The following is a 26852-nucleotide window of genomic DNA, read 5'->3' as shown; positions in this document are numbered from 1 at the left end:
TTCTCCAGAGAAGTAGAACTAAGAGATTTACTATAAGGAATTGGCTTGTGTGATTATGGAGGCTGGGAAGTCCAAAATCTGCAGTGTTGGCCGGCAGGCTCGAGACACCAGAGGGCTGATGGTGCAGACAAAGTCTGAAGGCATCCTGCTGGAGAACTCCTTCTGCTTCAGGGAGTTCAGTCTCTGTTCCCTTCAAGGCTTCAACTGATTGGATGAGGCCCACCCATACTATGGAGGGCACTCTGCTTTACCCAAAGTTCACCATTTTAATGTTGATCTCATCCAAAAAAGCCCTCCAAACTGACATATAAAATTAACCATCACAGGCTTGGTCCTCCGGTACCACCTAGCCGTGTGTAGAATGTGCCTCGGACGGTGCTACCTGGGACAGAGAGGGAGCAGTTGTCTGCTGGTGCTGCGTCCCATGGCCAAGGCTTTCTTGCCTGTGGATGCATGAATTTTGGGCAGATTCTTGCCAGGTGTCCTGCACTGTAGTGTCAGGGCAACCCTGGGGCAGAAGACCAGAGATGCCTGGGTCAGAAGTTTGTCCAGGAGCATCAGGATACACCTGCATCAGGGTACACCTGCATCGGGGTACACACGCATCGGGGTACACACGCATCAAGGTACACCTGCATCAGGGTACACCTGCATCGAGGTACACCTGCATCGGGGTACACACGCATCAAGGTACACACGCATCGGGGTACACACGCATCAAGGTACACCTGCATCAGGGTACACCTGCATCAGGGTACACGTGCATCGGGGTACACACACATCAAGGTACACCTGCATCAGGGTACACCTGCATCGGGGTACACCTGCATCGGGGTACACCTGCATCAGGGTACATCTGCATCAGGGTACACATGCAGGATATACCAGCACTGGCTGGAATAAAAGGTAGGATGGGAGAATATAAGGCCAGGGCATAAGAGAGCCATAATTCCTTCTGAGTACCTTAGTTCTCCTTAGTGAACACCCTTCTCCATTTTCTACTGCAGACTTTTAGAGTTATTGTTTTTCTCACTCATGGTAGGAAAATCATTTAGTTTTTGTTACTCTCCAGAAATCACCAGTGTCTTCGCTATGTCCTAATGATCCTCTCTGTCCTTGGCACTGTCCGTCTTTCTGTCCTGCAGTCCTCATGACCACATGGTACTGAGAATACTGTTTCACTCTCCCAGCTGCCATGAAGCCTTTGAGGCCACGGATCCACCCTCTCTTCCTGTTTCTCAGTTCTGTGGTTCTTATTAATTGCTGAATAAATGTGGCTAAAACAAACTGAACAGGCTTTGCTTTTCGACTCTACCATACGGGTCCATTCTCATGGTGCTTTTAAAACTCTACGGTTAAACCTTACCCCAGTCCCTTAACCCTTTGGCCCCATCTTCTCATGCATAACATGAGGTACATGTTACCTACTCAAAGGTTCATTGCTCGATTTCACGAAGTGGTGGGTATGAGAGCACTAGCAACCGCGAAGCCGAGCACAGCTGCGGGCTGTGACTGTCACCACGGCAGAGTCTGCCAGCCGGCCGCCACAACCTGCCCCCTCGTCTTCCGCAGGAATGGACTGCCGTGGCGCTCAGTGAGAGGTGGCCCTGCCCGTCTCCTTTGTTGCTGGTGTGGCCTTGTGCCCCAATGCAGGGATGGACGCGGAGACGACGGTGCAACGCGCCCCAGCCCGGCATGGAGCTCTTTTCCCTGCTGGCGAGCTGGAGCGTGAATGTGCGCAGCACCCAGCTTTGACCTCGGGAGGAAGACGGCGCCCGCGGCCGGCGCGGCGACAAGCTGGAAAGGGCCTGGCTCTCCATCGGCACCCTGGGGCTGTTATGTGGTAAGGCGATCAGCTTTTCTTTAAGACACTGTCCTTTATGTTGGCGTCTCTCTGTTTCTGCAGCCTGGACTCTGTCCTGTTATTATGAGTACGGTGTCGGCGTGAGTCTCATATAACGAAGTCCTCTTCCTTTGACACTAAACTCACGTTGTGCCAGAATCATTTGGCCTTAATTTTCTCTCAGTGCGGATGTTACGTTGGAGGGGGCAGGAGACACTGAGGACCGTCCTATACCAGATACGTGAAGGGCGGACAGCCCTTACCTTTCCTGCATGCCTGTAGAATAACTCGACAAAAGCGTTCAAATCATATTAAACCATCTTCTTTGTGAAGCCTTGGGCAGACAAGGTGGAGCCGATATAACGACACCCCTGCTTTTCTCTTCGTGGCCTTGGCCAGGACTTTCTGTGACACACATTTATTAACCAGAGTCTGCCTGGAAATTGGGGCTGAGGAAATTTTCCTAGAGTGGAAAAGGCCCAATGTACTTGAAAACATCAAGCAGAGCTAAGCCCAAATTCCAACTTTATCACTTAACAGCGAAGTCACTTAATCTCCTCAAGTCCCTTTTAATTATTTTATCCAGCTCTTAGATGGGGCACCACTGTCTGCTTCCAGGAGTTGCTGGGGAGATCACATATCATTGAGACAAAGGGCTCCAGCATATTTCTGGGCATCTTGTACACTGTTCACAAATAACTCATTTCTTTCTTCAGAACAATTTGGGAGAATCCGTTATTAAAAAGTTTTGCTTGAGTTACTTTATATCCCCCTCTCTCAGGAGGTATCTGAGGCTTGCTCTAAAAGGAATGTGATTTATAAAGAAAGTTTAAAAAGTGCTTTCACACTCCTTTTAGGAGTGATTATTTAGGATTATTTTCTTCTTCCGATTCTGAGAGATGTGTGTGTGTGACGGGGTAGATTTAGTTCACTACGTAAGAGAAGGTGCAAAAAGACAGCAGTCCTTGGTTTATGACAGCATTGCTGACCTTGATGGGAGGGAGGAGAAGATGGGAGGTGCTGGGCGATTCTGACCCTCTAGGTTGAGGAAATGAAAGCTAGTTTGGGAACGCCGTGGTCAATTTTGAGTGAGACCCCTGCAGCTCCTAAGGCCAGGGAGGTCTGCCATGATGAGGGTGTTATGATCACAGTTTAAAGTCTTGGTGTCTAAAGCCATAAGGCAGGTGATTTCTAAGGCCCTGCAGGTTCCTGGGGATTCCAGGCGTGGGGTAAATCCTTAGTGTTCCCTCTCTTCTCCTTCCCCTCCTGCCTGCCCCCCTTTCCTCCTCCGCGCGCTTCCCTGCAATCTCATGCATGCACGGACACTCATTTGTATTCAAAGCGAGGCTTAATCCATTCATTAAATATGTACTGAGTAATAAACGTGTCAGATTCTAACCAACTAAGAAACAGATTCACAAGGAGCCACTGAAAACCAAGGTACGTATCAGCTTTATTAATGGGCCATGCAAGTGCCCAATAGCCTGGGAAGAGCAGAGTTCCAGGTGCCGCTGGACTGGAGCTGGTGGACCCACCTCCCACCATAACCCTAACACCCCCATCACAGGCAGAGGGGCAGCACACAGAACAGCGCGGTCTGACTTGTTCGGCTCAGGGAGAGCGGCAGTCTGAGGGAGAAGGAATTAACGTCATCGGGTAAATGAGGCCCAGTGTCCTCTGTCCTCTCGTTGCTGGTCCTGCCAGTGAGAGAAGGGAGCGGTGAGTGATAGGCCGCTTTCAGGACCCCCTCCCGGGGGGAGAGCAGAAGTCCACCCCTCTGGACCCGTGAGGGGGGGTCGGAGCGGGCGGGGGGGGGCACATAAAAACTCCTAACTGGGAGCTTTGGATCATGTCTCCTCAAAGTTCATGTTGAAGTCCTAACCCCCAGGAACTCCGAATGTGACCTTAATTTGGGAATAGGGTTGCCACAGATGTAATTAGTTAAGATGCAGTCACACTGGAGTAGGGTGAGCCCCTAATCCAACACGACTGGCGTCCACATAAAGAGAGGAAACTCGGACACAGGTACACAGCGAGAAGGAAGGCCGCGTGAGGATGGAGCAGAGATTGGGGAGATAAGTCTTCAAGCCAATGAACACCCCAGATGGCCAGCAAACCCCCAGAAACCAGGGGAGAGGCCTGGAACTGTCTCCCTCGGAGCCCGCAGAAGGAACCTGCCCTGGGCACACCTTGATCTCGGATTCTGGCCCCCAGACTGTGAGAGAATAAGTGTCCATTGTGCAAACCCCCCAGCCTGTGGAGCCTTGTCCCTGCACCCCCAGGACACTATACAGAGGCCTTGAAAGGAGGAGCCCCAGAGGAGGACCCAGAACAGACAAGCGAGGGGGACGCCACTGGCCGCGTCCCCACAGGTACTCCCCCTTCTCCTCCAGCGCCGCCTCGTCCCCCCACCCCACAGAGCTCTGGAGAAGACCCTAGACTCCAGGGGAAAGGGCAGCCATTTCTGCTTGTTCAGCAACCTTGTCCTCTGCCCCAGGTCCCCGTTCGTGGGACTCCAGTCACAGTCTCGCTAATTACCGACCCTGTGAGCCAGAGCCAGAAGCAAAGGGAGCCAGCAACCTGCTTGCAAACCACCTTGGGTACCTGTGTGTGTGGAGGGCGGACCTGACCTGCACTCCTCCGTCACCTGATTCTACCTGCAAGAAAGGCGCACGGGCCCTGCCGCAGGTGGACGGCACCGGCGAGCGTGATCCCTGACTGATGGAGCTCCCAGCGCCCTTGGGTTTTAAATGCGGTTGATTTTTGCCCGGTTCACAGCCTCAGTGGTTCTCTCATCTCTTTAGAAGTCACTGTCGGGTCTTCCCTAGTGGTCCGGTAGATAAGACTTCGCCTTCCAACGCAGGGGGTGCAGGTTTGATCCCTGGTCGGGGAGCTAAGATCCCACCTGGCTCAGGACCAAAAAACCAAAGCATAAAACAGAAGCAGTATTGTAACAAATTCAGTAAAGACTTTAACAGTGATCCACATCAAAAAAATCTTAAAAAAAAGAAGTCACTGGCCTATTCATTCGGGTGGTGAGGCCCTTAAGCGTAAGCACACTCACCTCGTATCGGTACAGTAGTTTCCTCTGCTCCAGTAGTAACCAGACCATCTTCTCCAAAACATGCAAATTTAGGAGAACTGCGCTGGGGGAGGCCAGGGCCGCAGGGGCAGCTTCCTGGTCACTGTGAGTGTCTCTCCTGAAGTCGCCTCCCTGCCTCCCCCCACTCTCCCCGCTGTACCCCTAGCACACACTGGGGAGTAGGGCTCCTCCTCTTCTGCTTTGCACAGGGCCTGGATGTGGCAGGCGGGCGGCAGCAAAGGCCTGAGGAGCACTGTGCGTGCGGGCAGCTCTCACTCATTCGGCTTCTGCCGGAGTGGCCAGACGTGGCTTAGGCGCCTGTGCTCCTTGCCCCACCCAAGCCTCTTGCATGCGTTACCTGAGCCCAGGGAATCGATTTCCTCAGCATCCGGCCGAGTGCCTGGCACCTAATGATCTATGAGCACTGGATTTATTTGAACCAGCTTTGTGTCCTGGGTCAACTCATTTTATATCCCCGGGCTTCCTTCCATCACCTTTTCTGCCACGAGAGGGACCTTGAACTGGATGCTGTCCGCAAGGCGCCCTCAGCTCCAAAGTTGCCACCTCCACCATGCGAAGGTCACCGCCTAATAGCTTCTAGTCACCAACGACTCCTTCGGCCACCACCACCCCTGCCCCACCCCAACGACAACTGTCAGCACAGTCCAGGTTTGGGGATGTGCATCCAGTCTTACAAGAAACAAAACAGTTCTCCCGTTTCCATTTCTTTCGCATCCAAGACTATAATGGTTGCTAGCATTTGATTATTTGTTGACGTGCAGGAGGTCCCCAAGACTACTTTCAGGTTCAAGATTCTCTAGAAGGATCTGCTGACTCAGAAAAGCTCTTAAGCGCATGGTCACAGTTTATTGCCACAAAAGGACACAGAGTAGAATCAGCCGAGGTAAGAGGCGCAGAGGGCGGAGTCCAAGGGAGACCTGGACTGGGGCCCCCAGCTCTCCTGTCACAGTGGAGCCGTGTGGTCAGTGCTTCATCCCCCAGCAGGGACGACGGAGGGAAGAGGAGACTGAGCATGAGAACTGGCGCCATGCGAGGGTTCATAGAACGACAGGCGAGTCAAGGGTGGCCCCCACTTTCCTGCTTCTGAGAGGGGGAATGTGAGGGGGGGTCTGGGCCTGGGGAGGAGTGGAGGCAGTGAGTCCGGTTTTGAATATATCGGTCTGAGGTGCTTGTGATATGTCCACGTGGGCCTGAAGTTCAAGCAAGAGGTTTGAACTGGGAATCATACGTGTTGAAGGAGGTATTGAAGCCTTGTGAGTGGATGACATTGACTAGGGGTGGAATTTAGAGTGGGAAGGCATGTTCTTTTTTTTTTCCTATAGCTGATTGTTTGCTTTTATTATTTATTTAAAAAATTTTTATTGGAGTATAGTGGACTTACAGTGTTGTGTTAGTTTCAGGTGTGCAGCAAAGTGAGTCAGTTATACATATACATGTATCCAGTCTTTTTAAAATTCTTTTCCCATATAGGCCATTACAGAGTATTGAGTAGAGTCCCCTGTGCTCTACAGTCGGTCCTTATTCGTTATCTATTTTATATATACTAGTGGGTATATGTTAATCCCAGTCCCCTGGGACATAATTTATCACGCCCCCCCATGTTTCCCCTTTGGTAACCATAAGTTTGATTGCAAGATCTGTGAGTCGGTTTCTGTTTTGTAAATAAGTTCATTTGTATCATTTTTATTAGATTCCACATATAACTCGTATCATATGATACTTGTCTTTGTCTGATTTACTTCACTTAGTATGATAATCTCTAGGTCCATCCATGTTGCTGCAAATGGCATTATTTAGTTCTTTTTCTTCTTTAAGATTTAATTTTATTTATTTTTGTCTGCGTGGGGTCTTTGTTGCTGCGCGTGGGCTTTCTTGAGTTGGGGCGAGCAGGTGCTTCTCTTGTTGCGGAGCATGGGCTCTAGGCGCACGGGCTTCAGTAGTTGTGGCTCGTGGGCTCTAGAGCGCAGGCTCAGTAGTTGTGGCGCACGGGCCTAGTTGCTCCATGGCAAGTGGGCTCTTCCCGGACCAGGGCTCAAACCCGTGTCCCCTGAATTGGCAGGCGGATTCTTATCCACTGTGCCACCAGGGAAGTCCCTATTTCATTCTTTTTTTATGGCTGAGTAGTTTTCCACTGTATATAGGAAGGCATGTTCTCGAGGCGTTCCATCGTATTAAAAATCGCTAGTTGGGTGGTGAGCCAGCCTAGGAGGCTGAGGACGGTCAACTCGAAATATAGGAAGAAAACTAGGGGAAGGTGTCTAATGTTTCAAGAAGGAGGGAATGGTTAGGGGTCTTGAATGTGCTGAAAGGTTAAGTAAGATGAAGATTGTACAATATCTACTGGATCTATCAAAATCATTGGTCATTGGTGACCCTGCAGGAAGCCATTTTGGAGAAGGGAAGCTTGAGTAGAAGCCCTTTGCATGAGGAGCGGAGACACTGTACATTTCTTTACAGAGGTTTGGCTGAGAACTGAAGCTCAGAGATCAGGAAAGAGCCAGAGAGGACAGTGGGGTGGAGGGGTGATTTTTAAAAATGTCTTTAAAAGTAGAAGAGCCCCGAGCATGTTAAAATGCAGAGCGGAATGATCTAAGAAGAGGCTGAAAACAAAGAAGAGAGACAGATAATAGAATGCAGTTCTTGAGAAGGTGAGAGGGCCTGGGACCCAGGGCACACGGGGGCGCTTAACCCAGGAGAGCAGGAGGGAAGGAGAAGAGGATGTTCGCGGGCACAGCTGAGTCCAGGTGGTGACCGTCCCGTCCTTAATGCTATGGAAGGTGCCACTTTTCTGTTCAATTCAACTCCACAAATACTTGTTCGCAGACACGAGGCTCTGAGCTGGTGAGGTAAGTGAGAGCAAATCTAAGGCTCTCGTGGAGTCAGAGAGAAGTGGGGGAGACGGGCAGCCACGATCAGAGCTAATGTTCAAGGAGCACGGACTCCGGGCCACGCAGTCATAGCATTGCGCTCTCACGACAGCCCGGGAAGCGAGCGGCCATGTGACCCTGATCTAACAGCTGAAGGAACGGAGGTGCCGAGAAGTTAAAGTACTCGTTCTAGGTTAAAAGAAATTGTGGGACTGAAATGAAAACCAAGAAAAATCACTGTGGAGGGTGTGCTTTTCATGACAGCATCACGTGCTGGCTCTTGTTCATCAATCACGTCTCAGGAAAGCAACTCGCCAAAATGCCAGGCGCCCAGCTACCACCAGTTTTCCAGGACGATCCTGGTCTAATGTCACTCTCATCTTTTCAACGAAGGCAATTCATTAACTTGCCTTCTGGCATCTCTTCAGCTGGCACGTTCCTGTCAACCTTTATAATCCAGCCTGTTAACCCTCTGCTTCTTCTGTAAAGTTGGTCTCTCTGTTTTCATCCTTCTTGGTTTTTAATTATAGTTCCTTTCTGCATCCCAAACTGGGGCACAAAGGACTTGTTTTAATTTAGGAATCTGTGTGGGAAATCTTACAAAAGGCTCACAGAGATGATGATATGAGACTCCAGTCTCCAGCCTGAACTTCCCCCCTGAACTCCAGCTCCATATATCCAGTTACTTGCACAGCATCTCTATCTGGATGTCACATTTCAAAGCCTGGACCCCCAAAGCCTGATCTCCATCTTTGACTCTACCTCCTTATCTGCTGCCCCGTGCAGTCTCCCCATCTCAGTTAATGGTATCTCCATAACCCCAGGTATTTGGGGAAAAACCTCTCTTTCTTGATTTATTTTTTATTTTTTAAAAATGTTATTGAAGTTTAGTTGATTTACAATGTTGTGTTAATTTCTGCTGTACAGTAAAGTGACTCAGTTATACATATATACATATATATATTCTTTTCCATTATGGTTTTTCAAAGGCTATTGAATGTAGTTCCCTGTACTTGTTGTTTATCCATTCAGTATATAATAGTTTGCATCTGCTAATCCCAAACTCCGAATCCTTCCCTCCCCCACCCTCTCCCCCTTGGCAACCACAAGTCTCTTCTCTATGTCTGTGAGTCTGTTTCTGTTTCTTAGACAGGTTCGTTTGTGTTGTATTTTAGATTCTATATATAAATGATATCATGTGGTATTTGTCTTTCTCTTTCTGATTTACTTTGCTTGGTATGATAATCTCTAGGTCCATCCATGTTGCTGCCAATGGCATTATTTCATTCTTTTTTATGGCTAATAGTCCATTGTGTATATATATACTACATCATTTTTATCCATTCATCTGTCAGTGGACATTTACATTGTTTCCAAGTCTTGGCTATTGTAAATAGTGCTGCTATGAACATTGGGGTGCATGTGCCTTTTCGAATTATATTTTTGTCTGGGTGTGTGCCCAGGAGTGGGACTGCTGGATCATGTGGCAACTCTATTTATAGAAAACCTGTCCTTCTCTCAGGCCCCACATGTAATCAGCGGATGCATCCCATTGGCTCTCCAAATTATGCACATCCACCATCTGCCATGTGTCAGCTTGGCTAATGGCACCCAGGTATTTGGTCAAACACGAGTCTAGATGTTGCTGCGAAGGCATTTTTTTAGATGAGATTAACATTTAAATAAATTGGTTTTGAGTAAAGCAGATTACCCTTCTTAATGTGGGTGGGCTTATCCAATCAGTTGAAGACCTTAAGAGAAAAGATTGTCCTCCCCCAAGGAAGAGGGAATTCTGCCTGCAGGTGGCCTTTGGGCTTGAGTTGCAACATCAGCTCTTCCCTGGGTCTCCAGCCTGCAGGCCTACCCTGCAGATTTTGAATTTGCCAGGCTCCATAATTGCGTGAGCCATTTCCTTATAGTAAATCCCTCTCTGGAGAAAGAAGAAATGCTCATGACAGTTACAGTCCTCATTTCTGTAACTCTTCACATGGCTGTCATTGGTATTTTTAAGTACCTTCTTCTACTACCCGTTCTGTATTTCCTTTGCCGTCAGCAAGCCCTTAGCTTGTTGTGGTTCTTTGCCTGGTGGGGGGACCCAAACTGTCATTCCTGAAGGGTCTGGGCCATTAGTAGTCCCGCTTGAATTGGATTGTTGTAGTTTTCCATCAGCTTTTATCACAGGGCGTGATAATACTAAGAGACGCCCTAAGTGACCTCCCATATTCCAGACATACCCAATTTCCCTTTGGTGATCAGGGTCAATCACCCCAGCCAGCACAGCAACTTCCTTATTTGCCTGTTGGTTCAGAGACTGGGTAGCAGTCTTAACTTCCATTCAGTGGAATCATTGTTGCATCTACTGGTAGAAGTATGTCCTCCCTTTGGAACTAAGACCTCAAAGCCAGCTGAACATAGGTCACGGGTATAGGAAGCAAAAATCTCTGCTGGTAGGACCCTAGGGTTAATAGTAAGTGATACCATTTCCACCCCTTGACTCCTGGACTCGTGAACCCTGGCTACTAGACAACCAGAGAACTATACACATCTTCTTGGTTGTTTCTCTGGAGAGCTGGAACACAGGCCATTCCTCACCACCTCCATGATTACCTTGGCCCAAGCCACCAACATTTCTACCCGGATTATTGCAAAAGCCTCCCAAGTCATGAATAAATTGATGAGGGAAAATGTACTCTGGACCTTGAAGGAGACACAAGGACTTGGTAGGTGGGGAAGGAGCAGCAGAATGGCATTAGACAGAGGAAATTGCAAAAACAAAGGCATGGATGGTTCCGAAAGGGCAAGCTCTGTCCATTTCTAAACATCAGTGAACTGGACAGGGAAGGGGAGGAAGAGCAGGTTGGGACATATAGTGAAGTTCTTCATAGAAAAATTCAGCTCGATTACTAAGCTAATTGAGAAAGCTTTACCTGGACGATTATTCAGAGTTGACTTGTTTCATTTAGATAAAAGTATTCTGTGAAACTCAGTGTTATCTCATTTTCACTTTCCCCACCAACTTCTTCCCTTGTATTAATTTGCATGGAATTAGCCAAGTGGAGTTTTGGAAATCTTTCTTTTGTACAATACATGTATTTAAGATGTAAACCAGTTTACTAGTTGATACTACAATATTAGATTATAAAATTTTAAAAAATCAACTTTAAATTTTGCAATAATTTTAGATTTATAGAAAAGTTACAAAGATAATAGACTTTACTCCTCCCCTTTCCCCAGTTTCCCTAATCTTACATCTTATATAACCATGACACACTTGTTACCACTAAGAGATTAACACTGGTACGTTACTATTAACTATACTCTAGACTTTATTCCTATTTCACCCATTTTCCCACTAGCATCCTTTTTCTGCTCCGGGATCCGATGAAGGATCCCATGTTGCATAGACTTGTCATGGGCTCTTGCTCTCCTCTGGTCTGTGATAGTTCTTGTTTGTCATTACTTAGTCAGTTAGGAGTACTGGTCACGTATTTTGTAGAGATCCCTCAATTCGAATCTCTCTGATGTTTTCCTCATGTTTAGACTGGTGTTTGGGATTTTGGGGGTGAATACAAAACAGAGATGAAAAGCCCTCCTTTTCCCATGATTTCAGGGGTACATGATTTCAACATGACAATACTGTGATGTTAACTTTGATCACTTGTTTAAGGTGGTGTCTGCCAGACATTTCCACTGTGAAGTTACTGTTTTCCTCTTCCAGTGCTCTGTTCTTTGGGACAGAGTCATTAAGTTCATCCTCAAAGGGGTGGGGTTAGGAAATGAAGTGCCACCTCTTTATGTGGGGAGTATCTACATATATTATTTGGAATTCTTCTGAAAGGAAGATTTGTCTCTTCTTCCCCCTTTTTGTATTCAATCATTTATTTATATCAGCGTGCACTCATGTCTATTTATTTTATACTTTTGTTGTAATCCAACACCACATTCTTTCTTTTGCTCAACATGCCGCATTTTTTCCCTAACACTTCCTTTCTTTCTGGCACTACAAGATGCTCTAGGGTTATCTCCTATTTTCTCTGCCCAAGCCCTAGAGTCAACCATGTCTCCAAGGAGCTATTATAACATTTTATAAACACCTTAGTGTAGTTTTACTTTTAATTTGATAGTTTTGAACAAATAGAACATTAAGTTGAACTGTATTGAATGTTTAAGTATGAGGGGGTGGAGAGTAATACATAGATTTTGTTGATGGGTTTTTATCCTTATGAAAAAGAGAACTATTTATATTAACATATATTGTTATTGCCTTATTTTAAATATAATATTTAAACAGCGGAAGCTGTTTCCTGCTTGTGTATGTGAAAGCATATTCCGGAGTATACTGTTCTGTATATGTCCCTTAGCTCAGGTTTGTTAATTTTATTTTCAACTATAGAATCTCTCTACTTGATTTTTCCTTTGCTTATTCAATCATGGAAAAAGATATGTTAGAATCTCCCAAATGTGATGGTTGACTTGTGAATTTCTCTTTGTAATTATTTTAGTTTTTGCTTTGTATATTTAGAAGCTATATTATTAGATGCACACAAATTTAGAATTGTTCCGTCTTTGTATTTAACTTCCCAAATTAACTATCTTTATCTGTAGCAATTTTCTTTTTTTTTTAAACATACATAACATAAAATTCACCATTTTTATCATTTTTGAGTATACAAGTCAGTGACATAAGTACATTGTTCTGCAACCATCACCACCATTTATCTCCAGAACTTTTTCATGTTGCAAAACTGAAACTCTGTCACCATTAAACAATAATTCCCCTTTTCTTCCTCCCTCTAGCCCCTGGGAACCACCATTCTACTTTCTGTCTCTGTGAATTTGACTGCTCTAGGTACCTCATGTAGTGGGATCCTACAGTATTTGTCCTTTTGTGTCTGACTTATATCACCTAGCAGAATATCTTCCAGGTTCATCCATCTTATAGCATGTGTCAGAATTTCCTTCCTTTCTAAGGTGGAATAATATTCCATTATATGTATAGACCACATTTTGTTTACTAATGGACACTTTGGTTGCTTCTTCGTTTTTGACTGTTGTCAATAATGCTGCTATGAACATGGGTGTACAAATATCTGTTCAAATCCCTGCTTTCAGGTTTGTTTGTTTTTTTTGTATAGACCCAGAAGTGGAACTGCTGGATCATATGGTAATTCCAATTAATTTTTTGAGTAACTGCCATACTGTTTTCCATAATGGCAGCACCATTTTATATTATCACAAGCAATGTCCTAAGGTTTCGATATATCCACACCCTCACCAACACTTCTATTTTCTGGATTTTTTTTTTTTGATAGTAGGCATTCTCATGAGTGTAAAGTGACATCTCGTGGGTTTTATAGTAATTTTTTAAATGAAAGTTCTATTTTTTTGACAAACACACAGAGTTTCCTTTTGGTAAATATTTGTGTGGTACATATTTTTGTATTCTTTACTTTCAGCTTTTCTGTGACCTAATGTTTTATGTGAGTTTCTTGGAAACAGCAAATTATTAATTTTTCTTTTCATACCTAATCTGACAATCCTTGTCTTTTAACTAGAATGTTCAGTCCACTCATATTTATTGTTGTAATTGGTATAGAGTTAATTATGGCATGTTATTTTATGTTTTCTGTTTGTCCTCCTTTTTTTTTTTTTTTTTTTTTTATGTGGTACGCGGGCCTCTCACTGCTGTGACCTCTCCCGTCGCAGAGCACAGGCTCCGGACGCGCAGGCTCAGTGGCCACGGCTCACGGGCCCAGCCGCTCAGCGGCATGTGGGATCCTCCCGGACTGGGGCATGAACACGCGTCCCCCGCATCGGCAGGCGGACTCTCAACCACCGCGCCACCAGGGAAGCCCCTGTCCTCCTTTTTAAATTAAAAAATTCTCTTTTCTTAAATCCTTGGGAATTAGTTTATTTTTTCATTCCATTATTTTCCTTCTGTTGTTGTAAAGGGGTAAACTTTGTTTTTATTCTTTTAATACTTAGCCTTGAAATACTTTAACAGGCACATTTAACTTTCTGAAGTCTAAATTTAATAACTTTATAGCTTCCTTCCAAATAATATAAGGACCTTATAACATTTTAACTCCAGGCACCTCCCTTTTAGCTTATGTGTTTTTGTTGTTGTTGAGTGTTTTAGCTTGACCCCTCTCTCTCTGACATTAGTCTTTATTGTAAGGTAGTATGGTTTATTCATTACTCCTTCTGTTTCCCTCTATGTGTACGGAGATTCACTAGCATGACACTTCTAGCCTTTCTCTGCCTGACTTAAACTAATGGGTGAATTTGGAATGGAAACTAGGCATGTGTAGCCTTGTCTTTTCTTGAGAGGGAGTTGTTTTCAGGAAGAACACATATGATTCTTTTCCTCCAAGCTGTAAGTCTTATAGAGGCAGGTTCCCATGTACTTGGCAGAAGGGAGGGTGAGGGTGCAGCTGTGGAGACCTTGAACTGCCTGTGACTGGCTGGGTAAGTTGGCCTAATTCTAGGGTTCAATATTATGAGATGTATTTGCCTGCAGATATAAGCTACATTTCCCAACATTAGTTTTGTTGGTAATAAAAGCAAAATTTTGTCCTTCTCTCTGCCTTCTTGTATGTTCTTGTTTTACAATCCATTCATAATCCATATATGGAAAAGAAATACTTTTTATTGGGATCTCTAAAACCTTAACAAATTTCTGTTATTGTTATTTTTGTTATTATTTTATACAGTAATTTGTTAAGGTTTCCTCAATATTTGCCATATTCTTTGCTCACCTTTACTCCTTGTATCTCAGACTTTCCTTCTGGGATAACTGTCCTTCTTCCTGAAGTTATCATTAAAAAAAATTTTATTTGTTTATTTATTTATTTTGGCTGCACATGGGTTTTCTCTAGTTGCGGTGAGCGGGGGCTACTCTTCATTGCAGTGTGTGGCTTCCCATTGCAGTGGTTTCTCTTGTTGCGTAGCATGGGCTCTAGGTGTATGGGCTTCAGTAGTTGCAGCACATGGGCTCAGTAGTTGTGGCTCGTGGGCTCTAGAGTGCAGGCTTAGTAGTTGTGGCACACGGGCTTAGTTGCTCCGCAGCATGCGGGATCCTCCCGGACCAGGGATCGAACCCATGTCCCCTGCATTGGCAGGCGGATTCTTAACCACTGCGCCACCAGGGAAGTCCCTTGAAATTATCTTTTATTTGTTCCTTTTGACAGGGTATATTTCTGGTGAACTTTCTCAGTTTTGTTTGAATTAATTTTGGTCTTGTTCTTGAGAGATGGTTTCATACTATGTACAATCCTGTTATTTTTTTTTTCAGAAGATAACATTCCACTGGCTTCTTTTATCAATATTATTGCTGTTCAGAAGTCAGCTGTCAATCTAATTATTGTCCCTTTACAAGTGATCTCTGTTTTCACACTTGGTGAAAAGACCTTTTTGTCTTTTGTATTCTGCAGTTTCACAGTGATATTTCAAAGTATGGATTAAAAAAAAAAACCCCAGGGGCTTCCCTGGTGGCGTAGTGGTTGAGAGTACACCTGCCGATGCAGGGGACACGGGTTCGTGCCCCAGTCTGGGAAGATCCCACATGCCGCGGAGCGGCTGGGCCCGTGAGCCATGGCCGCTGAGCCTGCGCGTCCGGAGCCTGTGGTCCGCAACGGGAGAGGCCACAACAGTGAGAGGCCTGTGTACCGCAAAAAAAAACAACAACAAACAAACCCAGATTAGAATTCACTGAGAATCTGAAATCTGAGAATTCATTTCTTTAATTAAATTAGGAAAATTATCAACTACTTTCTATTCCCTATTCTGTCATCTTCTGGAACCTCTTCCTTGTTTCTCAACTTCTTATATTTTCCATCTTTATTTCTGTCTGTATTGTATTCTGTGTAATTTCTTTAGCTGTATCATCCAGTTCACTAATTATTTCTCCACCTATGTCTAACATGCTGTTTAACATATTGACAGAGTTTTTAATTTCAAGTTTTATACTTTTTATTTCTGTAAGTTTTAATTGATTCTTTTTCAAATCTGCATGATCTTTTTTCTGTGTAGTTTCTCATTTTATTCATATTTTCAATTTTCTCTTTAACTATGTTGGATGTACTTTTTTCCGTTTTGTATCTGATAATTTTCAAAATCTGGAGCTTTTGCTAGTCTACTTTATGTTGTATCTGCTCACTCTCACTCATGGAGACTTATTTCTGTGTGTGTATGTGTGTGTGTGTGTTTTGATCAAAAGTTCAAGATCCTTGAAACCTTGTCACTGGGAATTCTTTGAGGACTTGCTTGAGGGTGAAGATTTTAGTTTGATTCTGTCAGGCTCCTGAGTACACCACCAACATGAGACCACTTTGGATGAAATTCTCAGTTTGACATGTTTCTGGCCATGCAGGTAGTGTTAACTGAAGCCACAAACCTGTGTGAGGACTGGTTTGCTGCTAAGATTTTTCAGGGTAGCCGTTCCCCCTCCACCCAGAGTTGAAGCTGAGACAGACTCATTTCCTCACTGACCCCTTTTCAGGGCAGATTCTTTCTCACTCACCCTTTCAGTGGTTTCTGATGGAAATGCCCACCTTGTGTGCACCTGAGTCTAGTCTTCTAAAACTGAAGCTCTTCTTTCCCACAATTGACACAGGATGCCTCAGGGCTGGTTCTCCTCCCAGCACGCCTGCTCCTGCTTTGTTTTTAGCATCTGAGAATTTCCTTTTCTTTTTCATTAAGCCCAGTCATGCATTTAAGAGGACACTTTTTACATTTAATCTAGAACTTTGGGATTTTTGGTGGGAGTGTGTCAGGACAACTTTTTGCTGGACTAGAAACCTCTTGCAGGGCTCCTCCATCCTCTTTGCTGCAAGAGGGCACACTACTCTTGTCTCATACTTGAGCCTTCTTTTATAACCACACCCCTCACTCCAACAAACAGCTATTCCCTTTCATAAAATTTCACATCAAGGAAGCAGAGGGGGAAAAAAAGAAATGGTGTTCTGTCCTCCCCTCTGCCAACTTAGAATATAAACACTCCAAGAGCGGGCACTTCTTTAGGAATGATTTGTATAGTAAGTAACTGCTCTTAATCATGAACGCTCACTTGTTTCCACAGATCTGTATGTTGAATTGGATGTTTACTACCTTTAGATGTACCTTAGATGGATTGTGGAGTTAAGCTGGCTATTTAAAGGCATCTCTGATTGACTCTTCGTATATTAAAAGACATGCTTTGGTTGAATATCATAAGAAATTTTGCTTAAAGTGGGATACTTTTGGCATTGTGCAGCCGTATGTGGATTTAACTAGCACAAGGTAACTTGGGGAAGCCCCTGGCGTTGTTTTATTGGTCAGAACAATGCCTCTCATAATTTATATATTTAACAGTCACCGGATGTCCATCACCCAAACAAAGGGATAGGTAAAGCCATGTTTCTTGGCCTCTGAGAAGTTGCCTTTGCCTGCTGCCTTTCAGCCAGAATGGGCTGGTAACCACGTCAGGCTCACTAGCCAGACGGGAAGATGCTTTTGCTGAAGTCCGGTCCAGCAGGAGGATGACAGAGTGGTTGATGTGCTTCATTCTCCTAAGAGAACAGCTACTCGTCACTCCTGTTATTTCCAGGAAGAGCTACCTTCCCTTGTTTCTTTCAGCAGTAAAAGGGAGAGCTCCCAGAGTGGAAGGCAACCCAGCAGCTTTGTCTTTTTTTTTTTTAAGACTTTTTTTGATGTGGCCCATTTTTTAAAGTTTTTATTGAATTTGTTACAATATTGCTCTGATTTTATGTTCCTGGTTTTCCGGTCGTGAGGCATGTGGGATCCTAGCTCCCCCACCAGGGATCGAACCCGCAGCCCCTGCATTGGAAGGCAAAGTCTTAACCACTGGACCTCCAGGGAAGTCCCAACCCAGCAGCTTTGGACATTTATCTGCATAATCCTTCTGGAAAGCACAACCAGTCTTTAGTTTGTCCCTCTCGTCCAAAGCAGGGATGCTCATTTCAAGAGAGCAAAGGAGTGTTTGCTCTCATGCCTTCCTTCCCTGTGCTGGGCATAGCACATCCCAAAGATGAAGGGGGAACCCAACGGGTCCCGTGAGCAATAGGCTCCAGAATTATTTAGGGAATTAGGATTGGAAATGAGGTAAACGTTTCCAAAGCTTTGCAAATCATTCTCGCAAACCTACAAAGGACAGCTGCAGAGCTTCAAAATGAGAAAGTATAAAATAGTAGAGAACGAGATCAAACCAGATGGGAATAATCACAGCAGTGAATGATCACTTTTCATTTTTGGAATCCTTTAAAGCTGTGTATTGCCTTTATCAGTACCAAAGATTCTAAGGAAAAGGTGCCCAGTCATCAACTGTGCTAAGATTTTTAAAAAATGGATCCTATGCTTTGAGTTTAAAAAAATGTTGAGCAGACATATGATCTTTATGTTATTTCTGAAAATGTAAGACCATTTAGACCTCCTTGCAAGCATCACCATTCTCACAATAACACATTCATCAGGGGAGCCAGTAGTCAGACAGTGGTTAGGCTGTGTGTTGCCTTCCACTAATCCAAGTGATGGTCTTTCATAAAGCTGCTGCTTTGTGTGCCTCTGATCCCTAGCTGTCATTTCTTCCACCCCCCCCCCCGAGTGTCTGCATGTGGAAAGCACCCTGGAGCTGCCTTTTCACTGTGCAAGCGCTTGCTGTCTTAATTAACGTGTCCACGTCTGTCAGGAAGCACAGTGTCCTGTGGCATGTGGCAACATTGATATGGATTGCAGTCTAATTTCGAGCAGCTAAATGTCAGGAGAGCAGAGGCCACCCCGTTTTTGGACCTTGACTTTGAAGGCAGGTCTTGTTGCTAGGTTCCTCGTCCCCTCTACCTGCTCCCACGGAGTCGAAGAGAAATTCCCCACAGCTGGAAGAAGTCAGCACACCATGGCAGCTTCCCTTCACTTCCTTGGACAATGGGAGAAAGTAGCTATTGTTGGCAGCTCCCGAGGCAGCCATTCTTCCTGGGTAGAAATAAGAGGAGGTATCATTTCAACAGGATCTTGAAATATGGGTAAGCATCATCAAATATGGAAAGGGGTGTTTTCAGGGGGTTCCACTTCTGGCTATGAAGGGTACTTATAACAGACCAACCTTCCTACCACGAGCAATCGTAAGAGCTGGATAAAATACCAGACACCTGTTTGAAGGCATTGGTGAGTAACCAAGGCAACCAGGATATGGTCTCTGCTTCTCGCTTCAGGGCACTGATGATTCGTGGCATGGAGCCCAGAGGCAGAAGTGCCGCCCAGAGCTTCCGGCAGTCTCAAGGTGCTGGGGACACACTGAAGTCCACTGCCACCAAAGCAGTGAGGATGTGATAAAAGATTGTGAATGGAGACATGTCTTACAATCCCAGTTTGTCACTTAATTAACAGTAAATGAGAAATAAAACTGTTCGGTAAGGTACTTGCTCAGCAGCCCATGCCTTCCCCTCGCTGGACAGACAAATCTTCATCAGAAAGTTCTTGATGAGTGTGGAATCAGATTCTGGTGGGGGTAGAGTTGCATGTTTCCGATACAGTGCAGTCAGCCTGACACAGGGGCTGACTGCTCCATGATGGGTGGCTCGAGCCCTAGAACAGGCACCCTGTCCCTGGACAGGCACCACTGATTTGACTCTTTGGTCTCCCCTTTTCTCTCTTTTCTATGATCACCATTCTTTTTTTTTTTTTTTGGTGGTACGCGGGCCTCTCACCGTTGCGGCCTCTCCCGTTGCGGAGCACGGGCTCCGGACGCGCAGGCTCAGAGGCCATGGCTCACGGGCCCAGCCGCTCCGCGGCACGTGGGATCTTCCCGGACCGGGGCACGAACCCGCGTCCCCTGCATCGGCAGGCGGACTCTCAACCGCTGCGCCACCAGGGAAGCCCAATCACCATTCTTTTAGTTTGCACAGAATTCCTTCAAACAGGGTTAAAATATGATTAATTAGGTGTCTGCTCACTAACTTATACTCACATTTGAGTCCTGTCTCTCTGAGACTCCGGGGTGTGCTGAAGCCAGCTCGTACTGGCTTGCAAGAACTGACTGTGCCTGTCTCTTCCCAACTCTGCAGCCAATCCTTTTGAGTTAGTAGCTTGAATTGGCCCTGGTGGAGCGTTGGCACCATGGAAGCTGTAAATATTACAAATCAGGACTTCTTCCCAGAGAGCCCATTGTTCAACATTTACCAGCAAACCACTGCCCAGACTTCTTCATTGGAGTTTGGGGGGATATTCCAAAACCTTGGGTCTCACATTTCTAGAAATTCCCTGATTACTCCTGCAAATCCTTCGTGTTATCACTGTCCAAGGGTTCAAGAGTACATCTTGGAGAGCAGCCTCATTTCTCTTATCCCTGGATTCCCAGGGGAACATTTTACTTTTGCCCCGTGAACGAGCAAAGGCCAGACTGTGGGCAGCCTGGAAGAGCAGTATAAGATGAGTGACAAAGGAAGATGAGCTCGGAAGCTGCTGTACCGTCTGGGGAACGGGGACAGAGGCCTGCATGGGATGCACACTCATCTACTGCCTGGATGGCCATTTCATTGGAGAGCAACCCCGTTCTACCACTTGAGGAAACATTCTCCCAGAATTACTGAGAACCCCGAGGATTCTCAGGATGCCACTATACATCAATCCATTGACACTTCTCTCTCCACACCTGTCTTCCAAATGAGTCAATGTCTTCAGGGCCCCTGAATCCCAGGAGATAGATATCTTTCAGAAACAGACCGTTGGGTTTGTTATGCAAAAACTAAGTCAAATCAACCACCCAGAGGACAGAAAGTCTTTGGTCATGGAGTGACAACTGTCGATGAGAAGTATTCATGGTTTTTACTGTGTTTATTTATACATGAGCATCTCAGATGACTATTCTTATGAATCTACATCACAAGTCTATTTCTTGTAACCTGAGATTTTTCCCTGTTAAGCCCTGTAATGATGGTGTCCTGAGCAAGAAAGTTTTTTGTTTTGTCTAGTTTTGTTTTGCCTCAGAGTGTAGCCTAAAGTACAGTTCTGATTGACTTGTAAATAGGATGTTCCTTGAGTAATTATCTCAGCGACCACGGGTGGTTGTAGTTGATTCAGAAAAGTCTCCTTTTGGAGACAGAGTCTGTCCACGCTTCCCATTAAGTCATGAAGACCAAACCCAAGAGTGAGGTTGAATACTTATTCAGTATTCACGCAGGGTGATTTGATGGCAGCAAAGAGGACTGAGAAATATAAACAGCCGTCAGCGCAGAAGAACCTCATTAAATCAGCTGATGAGAGCTTGTAGCTTCTCATATTTACAGTCACATGACAGTGTATAAATCAGCCTCCTCCTCGAAGGCCAGACCCTCCAAAGAAATGGGCTTTGAAAAAAGGAAGATGCAGAGCTAAAGTATTCATATACTTTCTTTTCAAATAATACCTACCTGTGCAGTCCGCCAAGCTTTTCCAAAGATTCTTCACCTGCGTTGTTTGTTTTGGGCTGCACCATGCGGCATGTGGGATCTTAGTTCCCTGACCAGGGATCAAACCCGCACCCCCTGCAGTGGAAGCCTGGAGTCATAACCACTGGACCGCCAGGGGAGTGCTAGCTACGTTATGTTATTGAAATTCTTATAACACATGAGGGGATGAGATGGGCAAACTATGTTGTATTTCTGTCTTCTCTCACCTGCAAGAGATGCTGAGGTTCCAAGAATGATGACGCTGGATGGAGGCGGCCCAGCAGGAGAACCACAGTAATTCCGGTTCAAGATTCTCGGCTTGGCATTTATCGTGCTGACTGCGAGGCTCATGGCAATCTATTTTTGTGGGTGAAATGTACTTAGTTATAGGGGGATGTTTACTTTTGATAAAGATGGTGGTAGAAGTAGCAAAAAGAGGGGCCTGGTGTGGTTGGGATCGGGGGACTGACACTGAGGCTGGTGTGGTGGCTTGTCCCAGCAATGGCTCCGACGGACCCCATGCCTGGAATTCAACCCCTGCCTGGGTCCCTCCCACTCTGGCCCCGTGACTCACTTTAACCAATACAGCAGGGCCCAAGGGGTGCTGCACCAATTCTGGGTCTAAGCCTTAAAGATGTTTTTGCACTTTTGGGAGCCCTGAGCTGCCATGTAAAAAGCCCAGTTAACCGGAGAGACCACGTGAAGAAGCCACGTTGAGAGGGAGAAGCCCTGAGACTACAAGGAGAGAGAGGGAGAGAGAGACAGACAGACGGACCGACAGGAGAAGGAGGGAGCGCCAGATGAGCCCACCCAGCATTCCTGTTGTCCCAGCCATGGCACTGGACACATGGGAAAAGCCATAGCAGAGGTTCCAGCCCTTGCTGCCATCTGACAGCAGCTGCATCCATCAGAGACCCCAAGGGAGGCTGGCAGAAAACTGTTCAGCTGGGCTCTAGTTAATCCCAGATCATGAAGAACAAAGAGATAGTTATTGTTTTAAGCCAATAAGTTGTGGGGTGGTTGTTATGCAGCAAGAGATACACAAAACAGCTAGAGAAGATTTCATGTATTCATTCATTCACTCATTGGTCATTTACTAATCATCTACTACGCTCCCATCACTTTCCCTCTTGTTGCTCTCATTTAGCAGCATTCCAATCATTTCCCTTCGTGCAGCCTTAGCACCCGGCTGTCTGTCTTCCTCTGCACCAGCTGGAATTTTGATAGGGATTCCATTGGCTCTGTAGATGGGGACTATTGCCATTCTAACAGTATTAAGTCTTCCAATCCACGAGTATGGCTGTTTTTCCATTTATTTAGCTCTTCTCTAATTTCTTCCAACAATGTTACATAGTTTTAAATGTTCGAGGCTTACACATCTTTTGTTGAATTTCTTCCTAAGGATTTTATTCTTATTGATGCTGTTGTAGTTGCAATTGTCTTTGTCTCATTTTCAGATTTTTCACTGGTAGTGTATAGCTATACAGTAGACTTTTGTACATTTATCTTGTATCCTGTAGCTTTGCTGAACTTGTTTATTAGTTCTAATAGTTTTTGTGGATTCCTTAGGATTTTCTACATATAAGATCGTGTTTGTGAATGCAAATAGTTTTACCCTTTCATTTCATTTCTATTTTTTTTAAAAAAAAAGATTTATTGGGCTTCCCTGGTGGCGCAGTGGTTAAGAATCCTCCTGCCAATGCAGGGGACATAGGTTCAAGCCCTGGTCCGGGAAGATCCCACATGCCGTGGAGCAACTAAGCCCGTGCACCACAACTACTGAGCCTGTGCTCTAGAGCCCACAAGCCACAACTACTGAGCTCATGTACCACAACTGCTGAAGCTCACACTCCTAGAGCCCGTGCTCTGCAATAAGAGAAGCCACCACAATGAGAAGCCCTCGCACCGCAATGAAGTGTAGCCCCCGCTCGCCACAACCAGAAAAAAGCCCACATGCTGCAGTGAAGACCCAATGCAGCCAAAAATAAATCAAATAAATAATAATTTATTTATTTAATAAATAAATAATAATTTAAATTATTATTAATAATTACTATTTGATTTAATTAAATAATTTATTTCTGGCTGCATCGGGTCTTTGTTGCAGCACGTGGGATCTTCGTTGAGGCGTGAGGGATCTTGAGTTGCAGCGTGCGGGCCCTTTGTTGTGGCATGCTGGCTTCTCTCTAGTTGTGGTGCTCAGGCTTCAGGATGTGTGGGCTCTGTAGTTGTGGCACACGGATTTCAGAGCGTGTGGGCTCTGTAGTTTGCAGCACATGGGCTCTCTAGTTGAGGCACATGAGCTCAGTAGTTGTGGTGCATGGGCTTAGTTGCCCCCTGGCATGTGGGGTCTTAGTTCCCTGACCGGGGATTTAACCCGCATCCCGTGCATTGTAAGGCAGATTCTTTACCACTGGACCACCAAGGGAAGTCCCATACCCTTTCATTTCTAATCTGAATGGCTTTTATTTATTTTTATTTCCTAATTTCCCTGCCTGGAACCTCTAGTAAAAATGTTGAAAGGAAGTAGCAAGGGAAAACATCCCAGTTTTGTTCCTGACCCTGGGGCAATCCTAGGGGGATTCAGCCTTTCAGCATTAAGTGTGATGGAGCTGTGGGCTTTTCACTGATACTCTATCAAGTTGAGGAAGTTCCTTTCTATTCTCAGTTTGCCAAACATTTTTATAAAAAAGTGAATTTTGTCAAATGCCTTTTCTGTTTATTGAGATGATCGTGTGTTTTTTGTCCTTTATACTGTTGATACGATATATTAATTGATTTTGAGATGTTAAAACAAATTGCATTCCTGGGATAAGAATCCCATTTGATTCTGGGATAAATCCCATTTTGGTCATGGTGCATAATCCGTTTTATATGTTTCTGGATTCAATTTGCCAGTGTTTTGTTGAGGACTGTTACATAATATTCAAAAGAGACATGGGTCTATAGTTTTCTATTCGCTGGATGTCTTTGACTGGTTTCAGTATCACGGTGATACTGGCCTCATGGAATGAGGTGGGTACTTCTTTTTCATTTATTCATCACAACTCTCAAATGGGAACTCAGAACTGCCAGACGATCCTAGTAAATTACTTACCTAGTAAATTCACTTTCATACTATCATGTAGCTTTTCATCTGTCCTCATATCGAACACTACTTAGTTGATGACTGCCTCGTATTTTATGGAGAACAGAGATGTAATTAAATGAGAACTATCCCATTTCTCACACCCAGAGTTACCAAGCCTCTCAGCACCCTTTGCCACGGTGGGCTGCTCTCTCCTTGAGATACTTCCTTCTGGAGGCCGCTATGATACGGCACTTGTCTGGATCCCTTGCTGCCTCAGAGACTGCCCTTCCCCACCAGATCTCTAAATGTTGGAGTTCCCTAGGGCTCTGGCCTCTGCTCTTTCCTCTTTTTTACCTACACTCTCCAGGTGATCTCATGTATCCCTTTAACTTTGACTCAAAAATGTATATGTCCAGGGCTTCCCTGGTGGCGCAGTGGTTGAGAGTCCGCCTGCCAATGCAGGGGACACGTGTTTGTGCCCCGGTCCGGGAGGATCCCACGTGCCGCGGAGCGGCTGGGCCCGTGAGCCGTGGCCACTGAGCCTGTGCGTCCGGAGCCTGTGCTCCGCAACGGGAGAGGCCACAACGGTGAGAGGCCCGTGTACTGCAAAAAAAAAAAAAAAAAAGTATATGTCCTGCCCTGACCTTTCTCAGGAATTCTAGACTCATAACCAACTGCCTTCTCATTATTGTCATTTGGATGTCTAAAGGCTTCTCAAAGTTAATGCTGCCAAAACCCAACTGTTTCTCCCCTGCACCAGCCCCATCCTGCAGCTGCTTCTCTCCTAGCCTCCCCTGTCCCTGTGGACAGCACTGCCACTAGCTAGGGCATCTTTGATTCGTCCCTTTCTCTCAGATCCCCTTTTTTTTTTTTTTTTTTTTGGTTGCATCGGCAGGCGGACTCACAACCACTGCGCCACCAGGGAAGCCCTCAGATCCCATTTTTTTTTTTTTGTGATACGCGGGCCTCTCACTGTTGTGGCCTCTCCCGTTGCGGAGCACAGGCTCCGGACGCGCAGGCTCAGTGGCCATGGTTCACTGGCCTAGCTGCTCCACGGCATGTGGGATCTTCCCGTACCGGGGCACAAACCCGTGTCCCCTGCATTGGCAGGCGGATTCTCAACCACTGCGCCAACAGGGAAGCCCCAGATCCCATTTTTAAACAGAAAATTTCTGGTTGACTCCACCACCGAAACATAACCTGCCGTATTCAACTACTTTTATCCATTTTCTCTGCTTAAAGATTCTCTGATTCGCTTCCTCTCACACCTATTATCTCTGAATGCAACTTGCTCTTTTTGGTGCACTGATGAACTTTCCTTCCTTCCTTCCTCCCTCCCTCCCTTCCTCCCTCCCTCCCTCCCTCCTTCTCTTCCTTCCTTCCTCTCTTTCTTTCTGAAACAAAAGTCAGCTTGGGGTCTTGCCTTAAAGAAAAAAATATACGAATACAAGTACTATTGTCTTTTTATCAGGAAATAGAATGTCTGGACAGGGGTGCCATATACAGGTTGTGCACTGCACAAGTCCAAGGGTGCAAAATGGCATGGTGGTATTCAACAGCCCTGTACTTATGTATTTTTTAAATGAATATAGCTTTATTATTTATTATTTTATTATTTATTTTATTATTTATTTATTTATGGCTGCGTTGGGTCTTCGTTGCTGCACGTAGGCTTTCTCTAGTTGTGGACAGCGGGGGCTACTCTTCGTTGCGGTGCATGGGCTTCTCATTGCGGTGGCTTCTCTTGTTGTGGAGCATGGGCTCTAGGCGCGCAGGCTCAGTAGTTGTGGAGTTGTGGCACGTGGGCTCATTAGCTGTGTCACGCGGGCTCTGGAGTGCAGGCTCAGTAGCTGTGGCTCGCGGGCTTAGTTGCTCCGTGGCATGTGGGATCTTCCTGGACCAGGGATCGAACCCGTGTCCCCTGCACTGGCAGGTGGATTCTTAACCACTGCTCCACCCGGGAAGTCCTGCATTTTTCTTAATTGATAACTTTTGTTGTGGCAAAATATAACAAAAATTGATCATTTTTACATGTACAATGCAGTGTCATTAAGTACATTCGCAATATTGTACAACCTTAACACTATCCATTTCCAGAGCTTTAAAATCTGCCCAAACAGACACTGTCTCCCCATTCCCCCTCCCCCAGCCCCTGGCAACCTCTATTAAACTTTCTGTCTCTATGTATTCGCCAATTATAGGACCTATAGAAATGGAATCATATGTTTGTCCTTTTGTGTCTGCTTTATTTTTATGCATTCTTTTGTATTTTTCCATCCTTGAAGCGTTTCATTTGAAAGTTAAAATTTCAAAGCATTATTTAGCTAGCACACAGGTTAACATTCTACCTTTGAACAAATTTAACTCAAGATATTTTTGAAACTAGTTTATCTTATCTTTTCTTTATAGTTTATCTTTTTAATTTATCTTGTCTTTTTTTTGCAGATTACTTAGCTGTAAAATGTAGTTTGTCTCATAGGGTCTCTTAATATTACGTTTTTTTGAAAAGAAGACATTTTACCATGATAAAGATTCTTTGTTTGGTCAAACT

At 45.2% G+C, this 26852-nt stretch overlaps 1 protein-coding gene across 1 annotated transcript in view; it reads left to right on the top strand.

Moving 5' to 3' along the window:
- PHF21B (PHD finger protein 21B) overlaps nt 1-26852 on the top strand; it is a 208763-nt gene that overhangs the window by 8967 nt on the left and 172944 nt on the right. Inside the window, exon 3 of the mRNA XM_067010372.1 lies at nt 1573-1843. Coding sequence (XP_066866473.1) covers nt 1733-1843 — 111 coding nt within the window. The 5' untranslated portion in view covers nt 1573-1732. The remainder of the gene's footprint in view (nt 1-1572; nt 1844-26852) is intronic.

This window comes from Kogia breviceps, chromosome 12, assembly GCF_026419965.1.
Source record: "Kogia breviceps isolate mKogBre1 chromosome 12, mKogBre1 haplotype 1, whole genome shotgun sequence".
NCBI classification, from domain to species: Eukaryota; Metazoa; Chordata; class Mammalia; order Artiodactyla; family Physeteridae; genus Kogia; species Kogia breviceps.
Note: the sequence above shows the minus strand (reverse complement) of the source record. Positions and strands in the feature narration are given on the sequence as shown.